The sequence below is a fragment of the Leptosomus discolor genome, chromosome 1, assembly GCF_034619465.1.
Source record: "Leptosomus discolor isolate bLepDis1 chromosome 1, bLepDis1.hap2, whole genome shotgun sequence".
NCBI lineage: Eukaryota > Metazoa > Chordata > Aves > Leptosomiformes > Leptosomidae > Leptosomus > Leptosomus discolor.
The window spans coordinates 117100957-117116847 of NC_141391.1; the positions used below are offsets into that span (position 1 = coordinate 117100957).

Genomic DNA, 15891 nt, shown 5'->3' on the forward strand with positions numbered 1-15891 from the left:
TCCCTTCTTCCCCCTGCCTCCCTGGATCCCTTTGCAGGCACTCTTTTTGGATGCTGCTCAGCCACTTTGGGCCAAAGCTTTCCAGCAAAACACCACCAAAAATGCAGGATGGAAAGTTTCACCAAGCCCAGTGCAGCCAGGGCGAAGTTAGACTCTACCTAAAAGAGCACAGCAATCTGCAACATCCACAGTGACTTGGAAACCTCCCTGACAGACAAGGGCTCACCAGACACTCACCTCACACACTGCAAGGAGCATGGGGAGGCATGGGGATAAGGCAGGATCACTACCACAGCAGGGTAGAAATGCTACAGAGAAAGCTGTTGAGGGTGAAGGAGGCAATCCCATGGTCAGTGTTAGTTTTTAGAGGGAACAGACTGCTAAGACCCAAAAGCAACTAGGCAAGCATAGGGGAGAGGTTGAAGCCCAGATCCCCTGTCTGGCTATACAGCCCCCCATGAGCTCCCTCACCCTATTTGGCTGCCTGGGGTTAGGGCAGCTGTGGTTTCCTCTGCCTGCAGCCATCACATTTGTTGCTGGCTTCCACCCATCCCAGCAGAGGGCACAGCCTACCCCACTTTATGAAAAGTAGCAATGAACCCCACCTTCCAAAGGAAACCAGACCTCAAACCATGTCTTGAGCAAACCCGGCTTTGCACAGGAAGGGTTTTCAGCCACTGCCAAGGTTGCTTGCTGTGGGAGAAAAAAGAAAAAACCCTAACTCTTAAAAGGGAGTGTTCCCCCATGAGCTTTTGGCATCGCTATGCAGCATCCCAGCTGAAAGCAAACTGCTCTGTGAGGAGCACGAGCTCTGTGGCCTCTTCTCAGTCCTGTGGCTCTACCATCTCCTCACGCCCATCCAAGCCACCCCTCAGCAGTTACCTGCCCTCTGCATCTCTGCTCACACAGACGAGCACCCTGGGGCTCCCTGAGCACCAAACCACATGTGACAAAGCAGCTAGAGACTAATTCAAGGCAGCAAGGTCCCAGCAGAGAGGCTGAAGGGGGCAAAGACAAAACAGCCTTCTCCTCCCAGCCCCTTCTCACCCCTTCAGCTTGCGCAACCTGCCCTGGAGCAGCAGGGATGGGAGCCCTGTTCTCCAAATGCTTTTTGGAGGGGAAGGGCACGCGGTGCCTGCTTGGCTGTAAACACTTTCGTGCCTTGCAAAGGGCAGCCACAGAGAGCTCCCTGCATTTCGGGCTGCTCTTGAGACTGAATGGGGAGGGGGAATACAGCCCGAGGTGCAGGCTATGGACAAGCTCTCTAAAAATGCCTCCTCTGCCTTTGCTTCACAGATCTCACAAGGCATGTTCCCTGCCCAGAAATGCCATTTCCACATACCTACAGTGACTGGGGAGGGACAGAAGAACAGGGAGGGAGGGAGGTTGTTGCCTTGAAAGCGAGGGGCTGGCGGGACGCAGTGTGGGAGGATGCGGGGAAGAGTGCAGCGTTAGCTGGGATAATCTGGCAGTCTTGGGGGATGTGCCAGAAGCCTACAGATAATCAGGGGAGCTGGCACAACAGACTTTGAAGTCTCCCATCAGGTTTTCTCAGCCCAGCTCAGACATCAAAGGCAGCTGGTTATTTCCCCCAGTTACAGAGCAGGAGCCGGCTGGCTGCCTAGCTTCCCCAAGGCCGGCCAGCTCAGCCGTGATCCTCCAGGCACGCTCTTGTGGGCAGAAACCTCCTGACGGAGCACAAATGCCCAAATCCTCCAGCTCCTGCCAGAGCCAGGCTTGCTTTACTGGGAGCTCACCTCACAGCTACATGAGCTTTCATCTTGGGCTGTTGGAACTGAGCGAGATCTTGGTTGATACAGATCTCCCCACTGACATACTGCCAAACCAAACCACCTGCCAGTCCCAGGGAAACCAGATAGCCACGAAAACAGGGGGAAGTCTAGCAAAGGTGAAGAAAATAGCGACCTATTCTCATGGCAGTGGAAAGGACTTCCGTTACTCAAATCCCGTGCGTCCTGGGCCCTCGTGGGACATGGCTCTGATGCACGGCAAGGACAGGGTCTTCTTGAGCACAGCAGCACAGAAAGGCTGTTGCGATTGTTTTGTGCTGCAATACACAATATCATTTGTACAGCAACTGAAACAAATCATTAAAAAACTCAAGCAATTGAAATCTAAGAGCAGAACAGGCTGGGAAGCAGAGAAACACTTGTCCTGTGCAACTGCAGCTTTCTAGGACTCACTGCTCTCAGTAGCAAGCGGCCAGGGCTGGCCTAGGAAGAGAATGCCCACAGCTCTTTTTTGGTGAACTGGTGTTTTCTCATGTTTGCACCATCGTTTCTGCTGCAAAAAGTCAAAATAGAACAAAATTGGCCAGGGCACTGCAGAGACACCAAAGTCCTTCAGGAAAGTGGGATGGGTTATTCCTGCTTCACTGCCACAGCAGCGGGCAAACACACTTGTTCTGAATCTGCTCTGCCAGCAGGACATAAACAGAGCCTGAACCACATGCCTCACAGCTTATCGTAATAAAAAGTGCTCTTTAGGCTGTCCTCCCTCTGCCCCATTATTTTTTTTTAAATCTTCTACCCACACAAAAGGGCTGAAAAGCCTCATTTCTCTACAGCCATAGGCCCACCATCTTTGTAGTTTGGGCCAACAGTGCATTTCTGGCATAAATCTACTGACATCTCACCTTCACTGCAGGCAGCAGAAAGCTCAGGGGGGGCAACCCACTGCTGGGGATAAGGAGGGATGCTGCACCAAGGGAGCTAATTCATCTCCTCCCTGCCAGCTCCTCGCAGCACCCCAGGAAGGAGCCAAGGGTGCAGCACCTCGGCAAAGAGGCATTGCTCAGCAGCTGCCCTTTCCTGCGCTGCATCAGGCCATGCTCCTCTGGCTGCAGGGCTTGGCTCCGAGGTGGCACAGCCTGCCCTCAGTAAATTCAGGTGATTCCCCGGCCCAGCACACGCAGGGCCTGATCACATCACCATGTAGTCTGCAAACGCAGCCCCCCTGCCTGGCTGCAGCACCAGGAGCTGCTACACACCATCCCTAGATCCCTCCATGCTGGCATTTGAAGTAGCATCAGACTCTTTTAAGCAAGCAGCATCATGAAAGACTGTTTGAAACAGAGCAGCAGAGGGTTGTGCCTGGTTGTTTCGGTTCCCATTGGACACAGCGAAGGCAGAGGCCAGGGAAGAGAGGAGGGAGGTTAAGAGACGGAAAAAGGAAGAGCAATCGCAGCAGGCTGTTGTTCAGTAGAAATTTCTGTTGGGGAACACAGAACAGTATTACGTGTTGGGAGAGAAGCTAGGTTTTAATATTAAGCTGCTTATTTAGGTCTCTAAGTTCTGGAGATGCTGCACTTCAAAACTAATTAGATTGACAGAGCTTGGATTCGATTACAGGATTTCCAGAAGCAAGAGGGTTTAAAAAAAAAAATTAAATAGCTGCCCTGGAAATGTTAGCAAGGGAATTAAACAGCCATTGCTGCAGCCAATTGTTAAATACATCTAAGCTAGGAAAAATGACAACTCCAGCTGCCAAAACCCACTGCACCAGTGGATGCAGTAGGGAGGTGCTCTCCTAACAGGCCTGCGTGGAAGATGCACAAAATGCGTGTTTTCCACTCCTAGAGGTAGGCAGAGGGTCTCCAAGGCCCTTCAGGAAGCACGTGCCTCCCTCCAACGGCAGTGTGTGAACCTGAAAGCGGATGGATTTTTCCCTGCCCTGAACCCACTACAGTGAGCGGAGCATCCAGGAGCTGTCGGCAGGCAACTGTGGTGCTGGGGCTGAGGAGGGGGAGGCTGCAGGTTCTACAGAGCAGCAAAAGGGCTATTCGGGGAAACCCTGCCACCTACATAGACCGAAAGTCCCATCCTTACCAGCCAGGACACTAATGCATTGTCCACACCAGAGCGGTGTGGCCAGCCCAGCACTATGAACGATGTGGGAGTGATACACAGCTATGCTCCTGAACTGATAAAGCAAGGTAGCAATGGCAGAAGTATACTTACAGTTCACCTAGCATCAAAGCCTTCGCTCATCTACCCAAAACTACTCCCTCTTGCCCGCATCTTTGAGATCATGAGAAAAGCAGAGGTTTCGCAAGATCCAATAGCAGAGCCAGAGTAGCTCTTTTTAAGACCCCAGAACTGCCATCTTCAGTTCCTCTTGAAGCTCCTAAAGCATCCTTCACCTGCAAATACAAAGCTTTTCGCCAAGTACACATACAACGGTATCCAAAGAAACTCAGCTTGGGGCCTGAGAGGTTGCCAGGGGGACCTCAACTCAAAATGTAGTATTAACATGCTGGTTAGTGGTCTGGATGGGTTTAGTTACCAGGCAGTTGTACCTGGCCATGCAGTAGATGCGTTGTTCCTATATGCTACCTTTTCACCCTCCTCGAGTTTGGGTAGAGCACTCTGGACAACAGCACCCCATGTTGCCCTCCTTGCCATACAAGCATCCCAAGAGCAGAACAGCAGAACACAGTGTAGGCAATACTGATGCTGTTGCTACTGGTATCCTCCATTAGCACTAAAGGAGGATGTCTCAGCTATAGTCACAGAAAGGTTAAGCTATATTTATGCTAAGCCAAACAAATTTCCTTCAAACAAAAGGCAGGAGCTGAACTGAACTCCAGGGAAAGCCTGTGGGTACACAGCTTTGATTAAACGGAGATGTCAGGAAGAGTTGCAAATGTACGCGCTAGACCTCACTTCTCTGTGCTTGGATTGTCGGTCTCAGTGTGAAAGCAACTCCTCCTTTGGTGTTGCCACTGAAGGGCTTGATAAAGTATGTGGCTAGTACTTGCAACACAGCAGCAGTTATCCTACTTTTGCCTGATACCTTCCACCTAAAAGAGCCTGCGGCACCTCCCCTGCTACCCCTGGAGACTTGGAGAACATCTCTAACCACTGAAACGTGGGTCTTGGTCAAGTTGGGAAGAGGTGACACTCAGGTGACATGCTGCTGCCACCACTGACACAAGGTAAGGAAGGGTTTAAATACAGTAATACCATGCCCAAGGGTCCTGAGAGCCATCTTGTTAACACTGTACACACTCAGGTCGAGGAAGGGGAATTTAATGAATAGTGACTTACAAAAGAATGCAGGGGACTGTGGGAGACAGAAGGAAGGGAGAAAGTAAAAGATAATGGCACCAGGACAAAGACGTCTCAGCATGCACTTGAAAGGCTACAGGAAAAGACATCAGCTTCAAAAGGACCTTAACAACTTACTTCCAAAGAAAATGTACACTTCTGCCAGGCTGGGCACTCAGAGCTGACGGGGCTCTCCCTGAAACATCAGAGACTGACATTTCTGAGCTAGAGGAAGAGGCTGTGCTTGTCAGCCCACAGTGATGGTGTGGTGGGAAGAGAACGGGCAGCAACAGAAAACAGCTGGTAAGGTCTGTCCCTGTGGAAGAAAGCCAAACACCCAATAAAGTGGAAAGATATATTATCCTTTCCATTGCTGGAAGACTCACCTTATAGCCATGATTTTGCTCTAAATACTTCAAGAAGCCTGGTCACTCACTATTGGTACAGTCACTCTCTATTGGTACACTCACTAGAAGAGACACCTTCAGAGGGACTGGACACTGTGGATAACACACCAGGGACCTCGGGATGAGACTTGGCTGACTCCAGTGGTCACACGGCAAAAGAGCTGCATGGCTGAAGACAAGGAGCCTGCGCAAGGATAAAAACCACAATTAAGAGTGGATTGGATTCATCCTGATAACTGTCATCCAAGGACTATTCTTATGCAAAGACAGAGATGCTATCCAAGTAAAAAAATCGAGATTAAATTCCATCCTGGAAACGTTTTCACGAAAACATAAGTTACATGAGAAAAGTTGTTACAGAGATCTCGAGGACCCAGCATCTGCCTCTTGGTTGAATGATGACCACAGCCATCTGCTGTGGCTTCCTCCCTCCTTCCCTAGCCCAGCACTAGAGGGAGCTGCCATTACCTCATTTCTCTCAGCCCCTACCTGCCTGGCCAGTACTTTTATACATTTATCTTGTCTACCGCTAATGTCTTAGGCGAGCTGTGCTTTCTTTTAAAGCTAATGGTGAGAAATGGTACCCTCAGGTTCTTATTCTAAAATGCATGTCTCAAGTAGGTCAGATAAATTGCATTCTTTAGGTATTTTCTCAGGTCCAGGGTGGCTAGCCTGGGTGTTAAAAATTAATCTCATCAGTGTATCTTGAGAAGTGACTTTGCTTCACACTAGGTACAACATTCAGCACAGTGGTTGCTTGTCTGGAACTCATAGACGCTGAGCAGCATTTGTGTTGTGATAGCAAGCGGTTACTTGGGAGAAAGAAGATCAAAACCGTTATTTAGAAAGAAAATCTGTCCCTTCTGCTTTGGCAAAGGGAATCTGAATGTCTCTTTGGAGTCATTTCCCCATCAGAAATGCCTAGTTTCCTTGCATATTGTCTGGCGTCCACATGAGGAAAGAGACTACAAAGCATTTGTATGCATGTGTGTCTGGTGCCAGTCTTGCAGATGATCTGCAGTGGGCACTAGGCTGGAGTTCCGCAGCTTGAGGTCTCAGCAGATGACTCCAAGGATACACCACAACAATACACCCCTGCTCTCCCCAAAAGACATGAGCACAAAAGAGCATGGTCCTTTAGAGAGGCAGAGAGCCAAAGGCAAGAAGAGACTCCTGAAGGGAAGAATGGGAAATGAAAGAGGGGGGCAGGGGGAACAAAACATGGAGGAAATTTGCAAACAAGGTTGGGGACAAAAAGAAAGATGATGACCCTGAACACTGAAGGGGAGGTTAGTGCTACTGTACTTCATGCAGAACCTGCATTTGGCTGAAGCCACATACAGCTTTCATATATCCAGACAGATGCTAAGCAGCATGGATATTTTCTGTGTTTACTATAGCCCTAGCATCCCAGCCGCTGCACAGCGAGCCCAGGGCCTTTGCAGGGCTAAAGTCAGCACAAAGGCAACAAAAGCCACAAAAGCAACACCAGTCCTGTCCTCTCAGGCATCTCTGTGGGTTCTTGGATGCCCAGTAACTGGTATGTTCATATTGCTAGCTCTGCTGCAGGAACTCCGGAAGCATTTTCTCTTCTCTCCAGCCCCACCTTTCAAGAAGCTTTCAGGAACTTCGTATCTTTGAGAGTCCTTCCTGTCTGTTGGATATGCCAAATCACTGGCAGGATAATACAAACACAGAACCAGAGGGCATGAGCCAAGTTAAGTTGCCACCAAGAAAGAGCTTCATGTCCACCTATCTGCAGCTTCATTATTCCCTTCTGAAGCCAACAGAGGTGCGTACTTAGACAAAGTCTGTGGTTTAGTCTAAGGCCCAGTACATGCTGAAGTTTACAAAATCCCACATGAATAAACTGTGATATAATACTAACTCGCAATCACAAAGTCTGCTTTGGAAAGTGCTGCCTTTCTACCCTCTTGGCAGAGGTAGAAGCAGACATGCACTTACATTTCTGGCACTTTGTGGAATGCAACTTGGCTGCCAGGGAGAGAACAGCTTGTCTTTGTGGCAGCTCTTCTGAGGGACCTGGAAATCCACAGAACCCGGCTTCCTCAATAACCCAGGCATTCCCCTGGAGCTCTCAATATCAATCATCTGCTGGCTACAACCTAGTATGTTTTCCTCAGCAACAGAAGGGGATCCCTGGCAAAGGGCTCTCTGATAGAAGGCTACGTGCTGTATTTAACGTGCATTTACCTCACACAATGAGCAGTGGCTTTTTCTTCAGTTAGCAGGTCCCACAGCTTCAATCTGTTGCTAAAGGCTCTTTCTCAAAACACCATCTGTCCTGATACCTGCTGGGCAGACCTCAGCCCCCTGCAATCATAGAAATGTAAAAAGTCCTACTGAAAAGGCAGAATCTATACATTTCCTTGGAAGATCTGCATGACCAGACTTCACCTTCACATGACAAAGAGGCAGCAGGCATTCTCATGCACCCTATTTGACACCAGTCAGCTTCAGCCCAGAGGAGGTTTTAGGACTGGCCCTGACCTGAGCAGGGCAGTCAGAGCCATTGCAGCACAACTAGGCTCTGTTGTAGAACAAGCACAGCCAAGCACATCGCCTGAGGCTGGTGCTATAGAAGCAACTAAATTCTCAGGCTCTGGCACAAAAGTGCTTTTCAGACTGCCTCTGTGACAGTAGGCAGCCAGATACCTCTACAGACAGGTAGCTGAGCTGAACCTATGGCAGATACAAGGTGATGATGGAGACTTGGTAACTCCCATCATTCCCTGCAACACTCAGGCAGCTACTTGCAAGTATCCCCCTTCATCTCCAGACTTCAAGTTTCAGCTTTCTTTTTTATGATAAAATCCTAGCATGCTTACAAGAACAGTATTAAGATCCACATCATCCCAGGGGGTAGGGGAAGCAAAAGGATTTCATAAAGCTAATCCAAACTTACCAGTAAACTGTAACCTGCGCTAGAGGCCAATGACTGCTGTCCCACAAGCATGCCACTCATTACTTGTGAAGTAAGTGTTAAACATTTACAGCTGCCAAAGGCTCTGCTGAGGGATCAGAAACCATTTATGATACTTCATCTCAGCTGACAGTCCCTGTCACCCCTTAAGAACTTACAGCTTGGTGCCACCTTCCAGCTTCCTGTAAGCATACATGGAAAGAGGACATCTTTCCATGCCAGCTGCCACACCACCATCTGGAAAGAAGCCAAAGGTACACACTTTGCTGTCAACTGGCCTGCACTGCGGCCATCTTGGACAGAGCACGCACCCGTTTGAACACAAACCCACCTTGCCAAAGCCTGTCTTGGCCTCCCAAAACCACTTCTGCCTCAAGCAACTTCTTGTTGTAAAGCAAGTCACCTCCCTGCTATACTATCACGGTGTGCTTATATGGTCGCTGGGGCGAAAAAACCACTAAATTCAGCCATTGGCAAGGTAAGCAGGAACTTTACTTCCAACACTACTGATTTTCCTCCTGGTACCTTGGAAATTAGAAGCCTCAGGAAGGGTTCAAGGAAGATTCAACAACTAATGCCCAGGTTTTACAGCAGATATTAAACAAGCACTCCTAACTGTTACTCCTAGCCCTAGGTAATCAAAAGGAAACTCCCCAACAAAAAGGTTGACTTACAGTGGGGTAGAAACAAGACAGACTCAGAAAATAGTTACGTTCCCCAATGCATCAGACAAATGTAGGCAAATATTTAAAACTTACTCTAAAATAGGGCTCACGCTTATTTTACAGGGCAAACAGTGATGGAAACAGGACTGTAAGGTTTACATTTGATACCCTTGCCTCAACAATAGTGTCTGCATACACATAAGGTACAAGGACAGAACTGCCCATAGCTCAAACATCCAGACCCACAGCACAGACATAATCAAAAAGGCTTGCTCTTTATTTTAAACATAAAAAGAAACATTTTACACAGCATTGTTAGAACTATTCGGTACCTGCATTCCAGAATTGTGCCAAATACTTTATTTTATAACTTTGAAATTCAAACAAAAGAAAGAAAATATCTTGCCCTTCTGCTATATGATGTTCAAGCTTGTCCTGGATTGAATTTCCAAGTGCCTGGAGGAATTTACCAGCTTAACCAGGAGATGTGGCAATGTGAACAGAGGAAGATCAACGTGAGCCCTTAGGATATTTTGACAGTACCACAGGTTGCAGCAGGGAGGATATGGATGCTTGCACTGCATCTCAGGCAGCTTACTCTTCTGATAGTCTGCAGGTTTAATACACAACCAGATGCACACACACCTTCACTCACACAAACCCTGGTCACACAGGAAATAATAATAATAAAAACCGGAAGTGACATACATTTTTTTCATTAGAGATAAGATTCCCACTCTATTTTAAAAAAAAGGGATAATACAAAATTGGCACAAGTAGAAGGAAACCTGGGGGGGGGGGGGGGGTGTTTGTAAATCTAGCCCCTCAGCTTCTAGCCTTCCAACTACAGCAAATACAGGGTGGAAGGGGATGCAGCATTCCTTCCAAGGGGCTGGCAGCAGTATGAGCTAGCGGCAAACTTGCATCACTTGGAATGACAAAGATGGTTTGTCATGGGCCGTGAAGGAAGGTCAGCATTAGCTAAGGACATGGGGACCTTTCACTAGGGGAGCAGGGAGCCCTAACCAAAATAACCCTGAGTTTTTTTCCAGCAGGGAGAAAGTGTGCTATGTTGTGTGCTTGAGAAGAGCTGGCGGTTCCCTGCTCATTCATTCCCTAATTATTGCATTACAGTTGTGATCCTCTCTCCCTAAAACTTAACAAAGAGCACATAAACAATGAGTCAGTCTGCAAGGACAAAGTGACTGATGCTGTGCTTCAAACTTCACCACCACTCCCACCACTCCCAAGATACCCCAATGCCACAGGCCTTCCGTAAAGAAAGCATACATTAATGCAGGAAAGAAGCTGCTAGATCAGTGTGGGAAGGACAGCCAGCATGCCAAATATCAGAATGGTGTTTAACAACACCCAAGGAAAAAAGCAAGATTTAACTACAGCAGACAGACAGGAAAGGAAGAAAATTCTTGCTGTCAAAGTAATATCTGAGCAAGTCCTTTCCTGAACTCCCTTCCTTTGGAAAGCATCGCTACAGATTTCTGGACTTTCACAGCAGAAGCTAGAGACTGGTTCTACTCTGTTCCTCAGCAGAGGCAACTACATCTGTCTGCAACACAGGCCTTTTTGGAGCTCTTCCAGAAAGGAAAACATCAGGCCAGAAAGAAAAGTTGCCAGATGTTCAGGTCCAAGGCTCCCAGAAGTTTACAGGTTTTTTTGGGTGTCCCAGTTTTGGAATACTAAATGAAATGTCTTATAGAATCAAATGAGTTGCAAGCCCCAACTCCACAAATGTGAGACATTTTGAAGATGTCTCACACAGCTTCCAAAAATCATTGGACACCTCCATGCATACTTATGTATACATATGTGACTGCATGCATGTTCGCATGTGGGAAGCAGAACAGTCTTCTAGAAAAAACCCTCACGTCAGCCTCAGAACAAAGGTCACAATGCAAGACAGAAAAAAAAAAAAAACACACAAAGAAATCCTACTGCAAAAAAATCCCAGTTTTAGAATAGCTATAGCATTGAGTGCAAGGTTCCACAAACATTACTGCAAAATTAAGCCTTCATAGAGATATGAGACCTGCAGCTCCCCTGGAATGTGCAGTGGGATGAGCTATTAGTGAAGCAGGTTGTCTAGTACATAACTAATGTCTAGACTGGCAACAGCACACCATAGCCACTACCTTCCATGGATGGTCTCCTTTAGCATCTTTTATCTCAAAAAAATGTTGAAAGGATTAAGCCCTGGCCTCACCTTTCTCACCCTTTTTGACACAAGCCAAACTCTGGCAGTGACATCAGACTGCAGTACAGTCCTACTTGTTTGTTTATACACAGTATCTTTATTGACTTTTATTGCTTAAAACATGAGCTGTGCTGGGAAGACAGAACTGCCTGGAAAAGGAGCTGCTCCCACTCAGGAGCCAGGTCAAGGTCAGTCTATGTGGAAGACCAAAGCAGGACTTCTATACTATAACACCTAGGAATAGGTCTCAAACCCATGGGGAAAGCTCTGCTGCAGGCCCATGCACAAGACTGGGACCACTGGAACCTGAAGGATTCTTGCTGCCCTCTTGGGCTTGCTCCTATTCCTACCCTGAGCTGCACTTTAGCTACTGCAGATCTCAGATTCTGCTCACAGGTTCGAGGGTTACCACTAAGTGACTGGCAGTAACAGCATTGGAATCTGGTCTGTGCATTTGGTAATACATAGTTTATAAGTCTTCTCTAAACATGATCAGTTGGCCAACTGCAGGCAAAGAACCATCTCATTACTATTATTTTTTTCTTCATAAGTCACACCATCAGTGGGGCAAGGTCTCCCACCTCTCTGCTGAGGCCAGCAGAAGGCTGGGCCTTGTCCCTGGTCACCACGTGCCCCCTGCCACAAGCAGAACAGGTTCTCAGGCACGCCGTGAGCAGCTGTAGTGGGGAGAAAAGAAGGTGGAAGGGTGGGGGAGAAGGTGGCCATAAGCAGACCTCCAAACAACGCTTGTCTGAGGATTGACTCTTCAGGGTTACCACATTAGCCCCTATTCATCACAGCTAAAAGTTTTGAGCACTGACAATAAAATAAAAAAGACGTTTTAAAAAAAAGTGTCTCAAAGACCTCCAAGGCAAGTTATGCTTTGGGGTTAACTGCAAACCCTTTGAAAGCCAGGGAAGAGAAGGCATGCTGACAACCACAAACCAATGCTTTGCTGGAACACCCTCATGAGGCACCCAGCAGAGGAACCTTCTCCAGCCTTCAAACCAACACAGTCTGTGAGATACCAAGGTGGACAGAGGAAAGGAACAGGATGGTGTGATGGGTGTAGAGGGGAAACGTAGATTGGTTAATACAGTGAAAGTCTAACACTTCTTCTACTAGCCCCTTTCCTACCCATCATCTTGCCCATCATGCTTTCATACAGGGACATCTTTTCAAAACCAAGGCCAGGGGGGAACATGAAACAAACAAAAACTTAGTGAATTTTGTCACAGGGCCCTGCTGAAAGAAGGCTCAACAGTTTGCACATTACAAGGACACGATCCCTATGCAGAAAGTGCTGCTGGAAAACGAGAACTCCAAGTCACTAAATACGGCCTGAACACTCTCAGGACATGATGTGTAACAAGGAGAAGCTTGAGGTCCAGGCTGAAATCAGAGAGGAAACGCACTGTCTTGTCTGGGCCTGTGAGCAAGTGTCTCAGCACAGTCCAAGAGCCCTGTGAGTCTCTCCTGAAATGCAAGTGTGTCCGGCTCCCACACTCAGTCCATCTCCATCGACATTAGCCGGCGACGCTCTCGTCTTGTTTCCTGCACTTCCTTCTTGCAGCACCAACGGGAACTGCAGTAGCCAATGAGACATGACAAGAGTCCAATGACAGTGGCCAGACCGATGCCAATCAACAGGGGATACTTGAAAGCATTCAGAACTGAAAGAGGAAGGCAAAGTCATTAGATATTACTGAGAAATCCTTGCCTAAAAAAGGAGAAAATTCCACAGTATTCAGTCATGGGCAGATTAATTATTTCAGAAGCAAATTATACTAAATTTTCCTTCTTGATTTCAGTCTTTTGAGGTTTGGAAAATTCATCTCTTACTGGAATCCCTTACCTCCTCACTCTAATTCTTCCTCTACCATTTCAAAGCCTCAGGGAAGCTGGAAGCACCAGAGGAGCCTTGGAGCGAGATAGCAAAGTAGAGCTAGTTCCAAGAGGGATCCCATTACCTGTTCCTCCAAACAAAAGCCTTGCAAAGCTTCCCCATCAGAGGCAGACTGTGGCTGCACTCTTTGTAATATGTTTCCAAATGGCAAGGAGTTGACTTTACACTTCGCTTGACTAGAACTACTCGTATTGTATATTCAATGCCACTCAGCAACCTTGTCTAATCAACCTCCAAAGTTGGTATCTAACCAAAAAATTTGATTTGTAAGCACCTACAGCTCATTTAAAAGGTAGGGTCAAGAACTGTAAGCGGTTTGGAAAGTACAGTTATAATAGTTATCTGCACAGCAGAGAGAATAAACCCTTCTGATTCCTTTCAAGTTCATGGAACTTCTCAGTACTTCCAGGAAAGGTCATATTGGGAAGAAAGCAACTAGTTCAAAAGCCCTCCTGCATTAATTTTCCTCCTTAGCTACAGGCTAAATGCAGCATCCAGTGTGCAACTTGCTTCTCATGAAGTCTAGCAACACTTGCAACTCATGTTGGAAAGCAGACAAGGCATTAAGTGCAGTGAGCAGCACGTCCTGTGGTTAGGAGAGGGAGGAAGGAGTCAGAGCTCTGGCTTTCTCTTCTCAGCTTTGATATTAACCACAATGCAACTCTACTTCAGCACGCCCCATCTGCAAACCAAGGCTTCCTCCTGCAGGCAGCAGAAGGGTTAACCCTTGGAGAGAATACTATGCCTTGACTGAAAGATGCCCTAGCTATGCAAAACATCACCAAGAGATGATCAGGAAAGAACCCAACCTTATGACTATGATCTGTTCAGGCCTACTGGAATCAGAAAGTTGCAAACAAACAGAAAAAACCCAAATCTAATGAGATTATCACAGGCACCTTTAAAAATAGTCACAGGGAGTATTCGCCACAGAAAGACATAACAAGGTGTTAAATAAATAAATAAATAGTGTAACACATGTTGCAATCTCTTACCATCCATTTTCACAGACAGGAAGATTGGTTTGGCTTTGATGTCAGGCTCCTGTTGCCATGTGCCAGTGGCAGATCGCACCCACGGGGTCACTACGCAGTAGTGGTTCCCAAAGTCATGGTCCTCACAGCCATGCACGCGGAGCCGGAATTCCAGCGGGCTGATTCTCTCCAGGCTGAGATCACTGCTCCCATTTCTCCTGCTTTGCGTTACAATCCCTCTGCGGTCCAGTGAGGCCAGCAAGATGGGCTCTCTGTCCAATGCAAAGGAGCGCACAGCAAACCAGGAGACATCAAAGGACATATCATCTGCATTTGTGGACAAAGAAGAATTTAGACATGTTGGTGAGCTCTGAAAAGTATTCATAGTGCCACTTCTCAGCAGAAACGTTAATGTACAAACAGCACAGCCAACACTTGTCTGACAGCAGAAGAAAAAAAAAGAAAAGAAAGAACAACAAAAAAAGAAAAATAGAGTACCCTGAAAATGTCCTTTCTAGCAGGATTCAAGCAGTGAACTGCAATGAAATGCACTGGCAGGAAGAACGTAGCTGCACAGAAAGGGTGACTTACTCCAGGGACAACAAAGAGACTTCTTGCTTTCCTGCTTGCTATCCTAAAATTTATTTAATCTCTGATTTAAGTTTTCACCAAGCAGGCCTGGTGTCATAAGAAGTTCTATAACTATGCTGAACCTACAGTGAAAAGGGAGTGGAAGTGTTAGGTATTTCCTAGCAGAGAGTGACTCGCAAACACTATCTTCATGCAGGGCCTACACAACCACAAAGTCAAAAGGCTTCTTTCCTGAAGGCCCCTTTCTTACATTTAGTCTGCCTAAATGAATACAGAGATTCTACACAGAGCACAAAAAATTACCTACAAAAGTACAAAGCATTCAGGAGCAAAGCCTGACCACAATGCTTTTATACACTTTTTCCAGAGTTGTGGGTTACTGTCACACATCATCAAGTTTTACCACCCAAGGAGAGAGTCCATAAAAAACGCATTTGCAACACCTTCCACATTTAACACAGCTGACAGGTAGTCAGCATTCGCCAGAACATCTAGCTCTTTCTATGTTCATGCAAGATCCTCTTGATCCCATTAGCAGATCTCAGTCTTAACCCTATTAGGCTGATGTAGCTGAGTATCTACTTTAAAAATCACTGCTATTCTTTGCTAACACGAACCCAGCAACACCTGTTACAGAGTCTGAAACCTGGCATGACCCAGAGCACATTCAAGAAAGCCTGCTCACTTGTTTCATCAACAGGCCTTCCTTCCTGGCACATTAGCAAACTGATGGGCCCAAACTGGAAAGAGGTTACTATTTTTGTCCTGAGTTTTGCATGCCGGTACAATGTGTGCACAGGCCTTAACCTTTTCACACCTAAGGCAGCCCCAGTGACTTTGGTGGTGTACCTAACCTCCATTTGCCATTATTGAGATCTCTGAAAAACACAGTATTGGCAACCTGAAATTTAAAAATAACCTTTCATCTAATTGAGTTTACACTTCTCTAAACTTTCATATTTGATCTCCAGGCTAATGGAAAGATTTAAAGCCCTAAACCTGCTGCTGTACTCAAATTCTTTGCAGATGTAAGTGAAGCTGATTTTTAAGCCTCTATCAGGCAAGGTAGTGCTTTGGGAAAGAAGGGAACCTTAAAATAATGTTTTAAAGTGAAGTAAAGGGA

General features: G+C 46.9%; 1 protein-coding gene across 1 annotated transcript in view; it reads right to left on the bottom strand.

The window, feature by feature from the left end:
• Positions 1-12803: 12803 nt before the first annotated feature.
• Positions 12804-15891, bottom strand: part of PTGFRN (prostaglandin F2 receptor inhibitor) — a 46514-nt gene continuing 43426 nt past the window's right edge. Inside the window, exons 9-10 of the mRNA XM_086460394.1 lie at positions 14199-14504; positions 12804-12970 (exon numbers count right to left, since the gene is read on the bottom strand). Coding sequence (XP_086316520.1) covers positions 12804-12970; positions 14199-14504 — 473 coding nt within the window. The remainder of the gene's footprint in view (positions 12971-14198; positions 14505-15891) is intronic.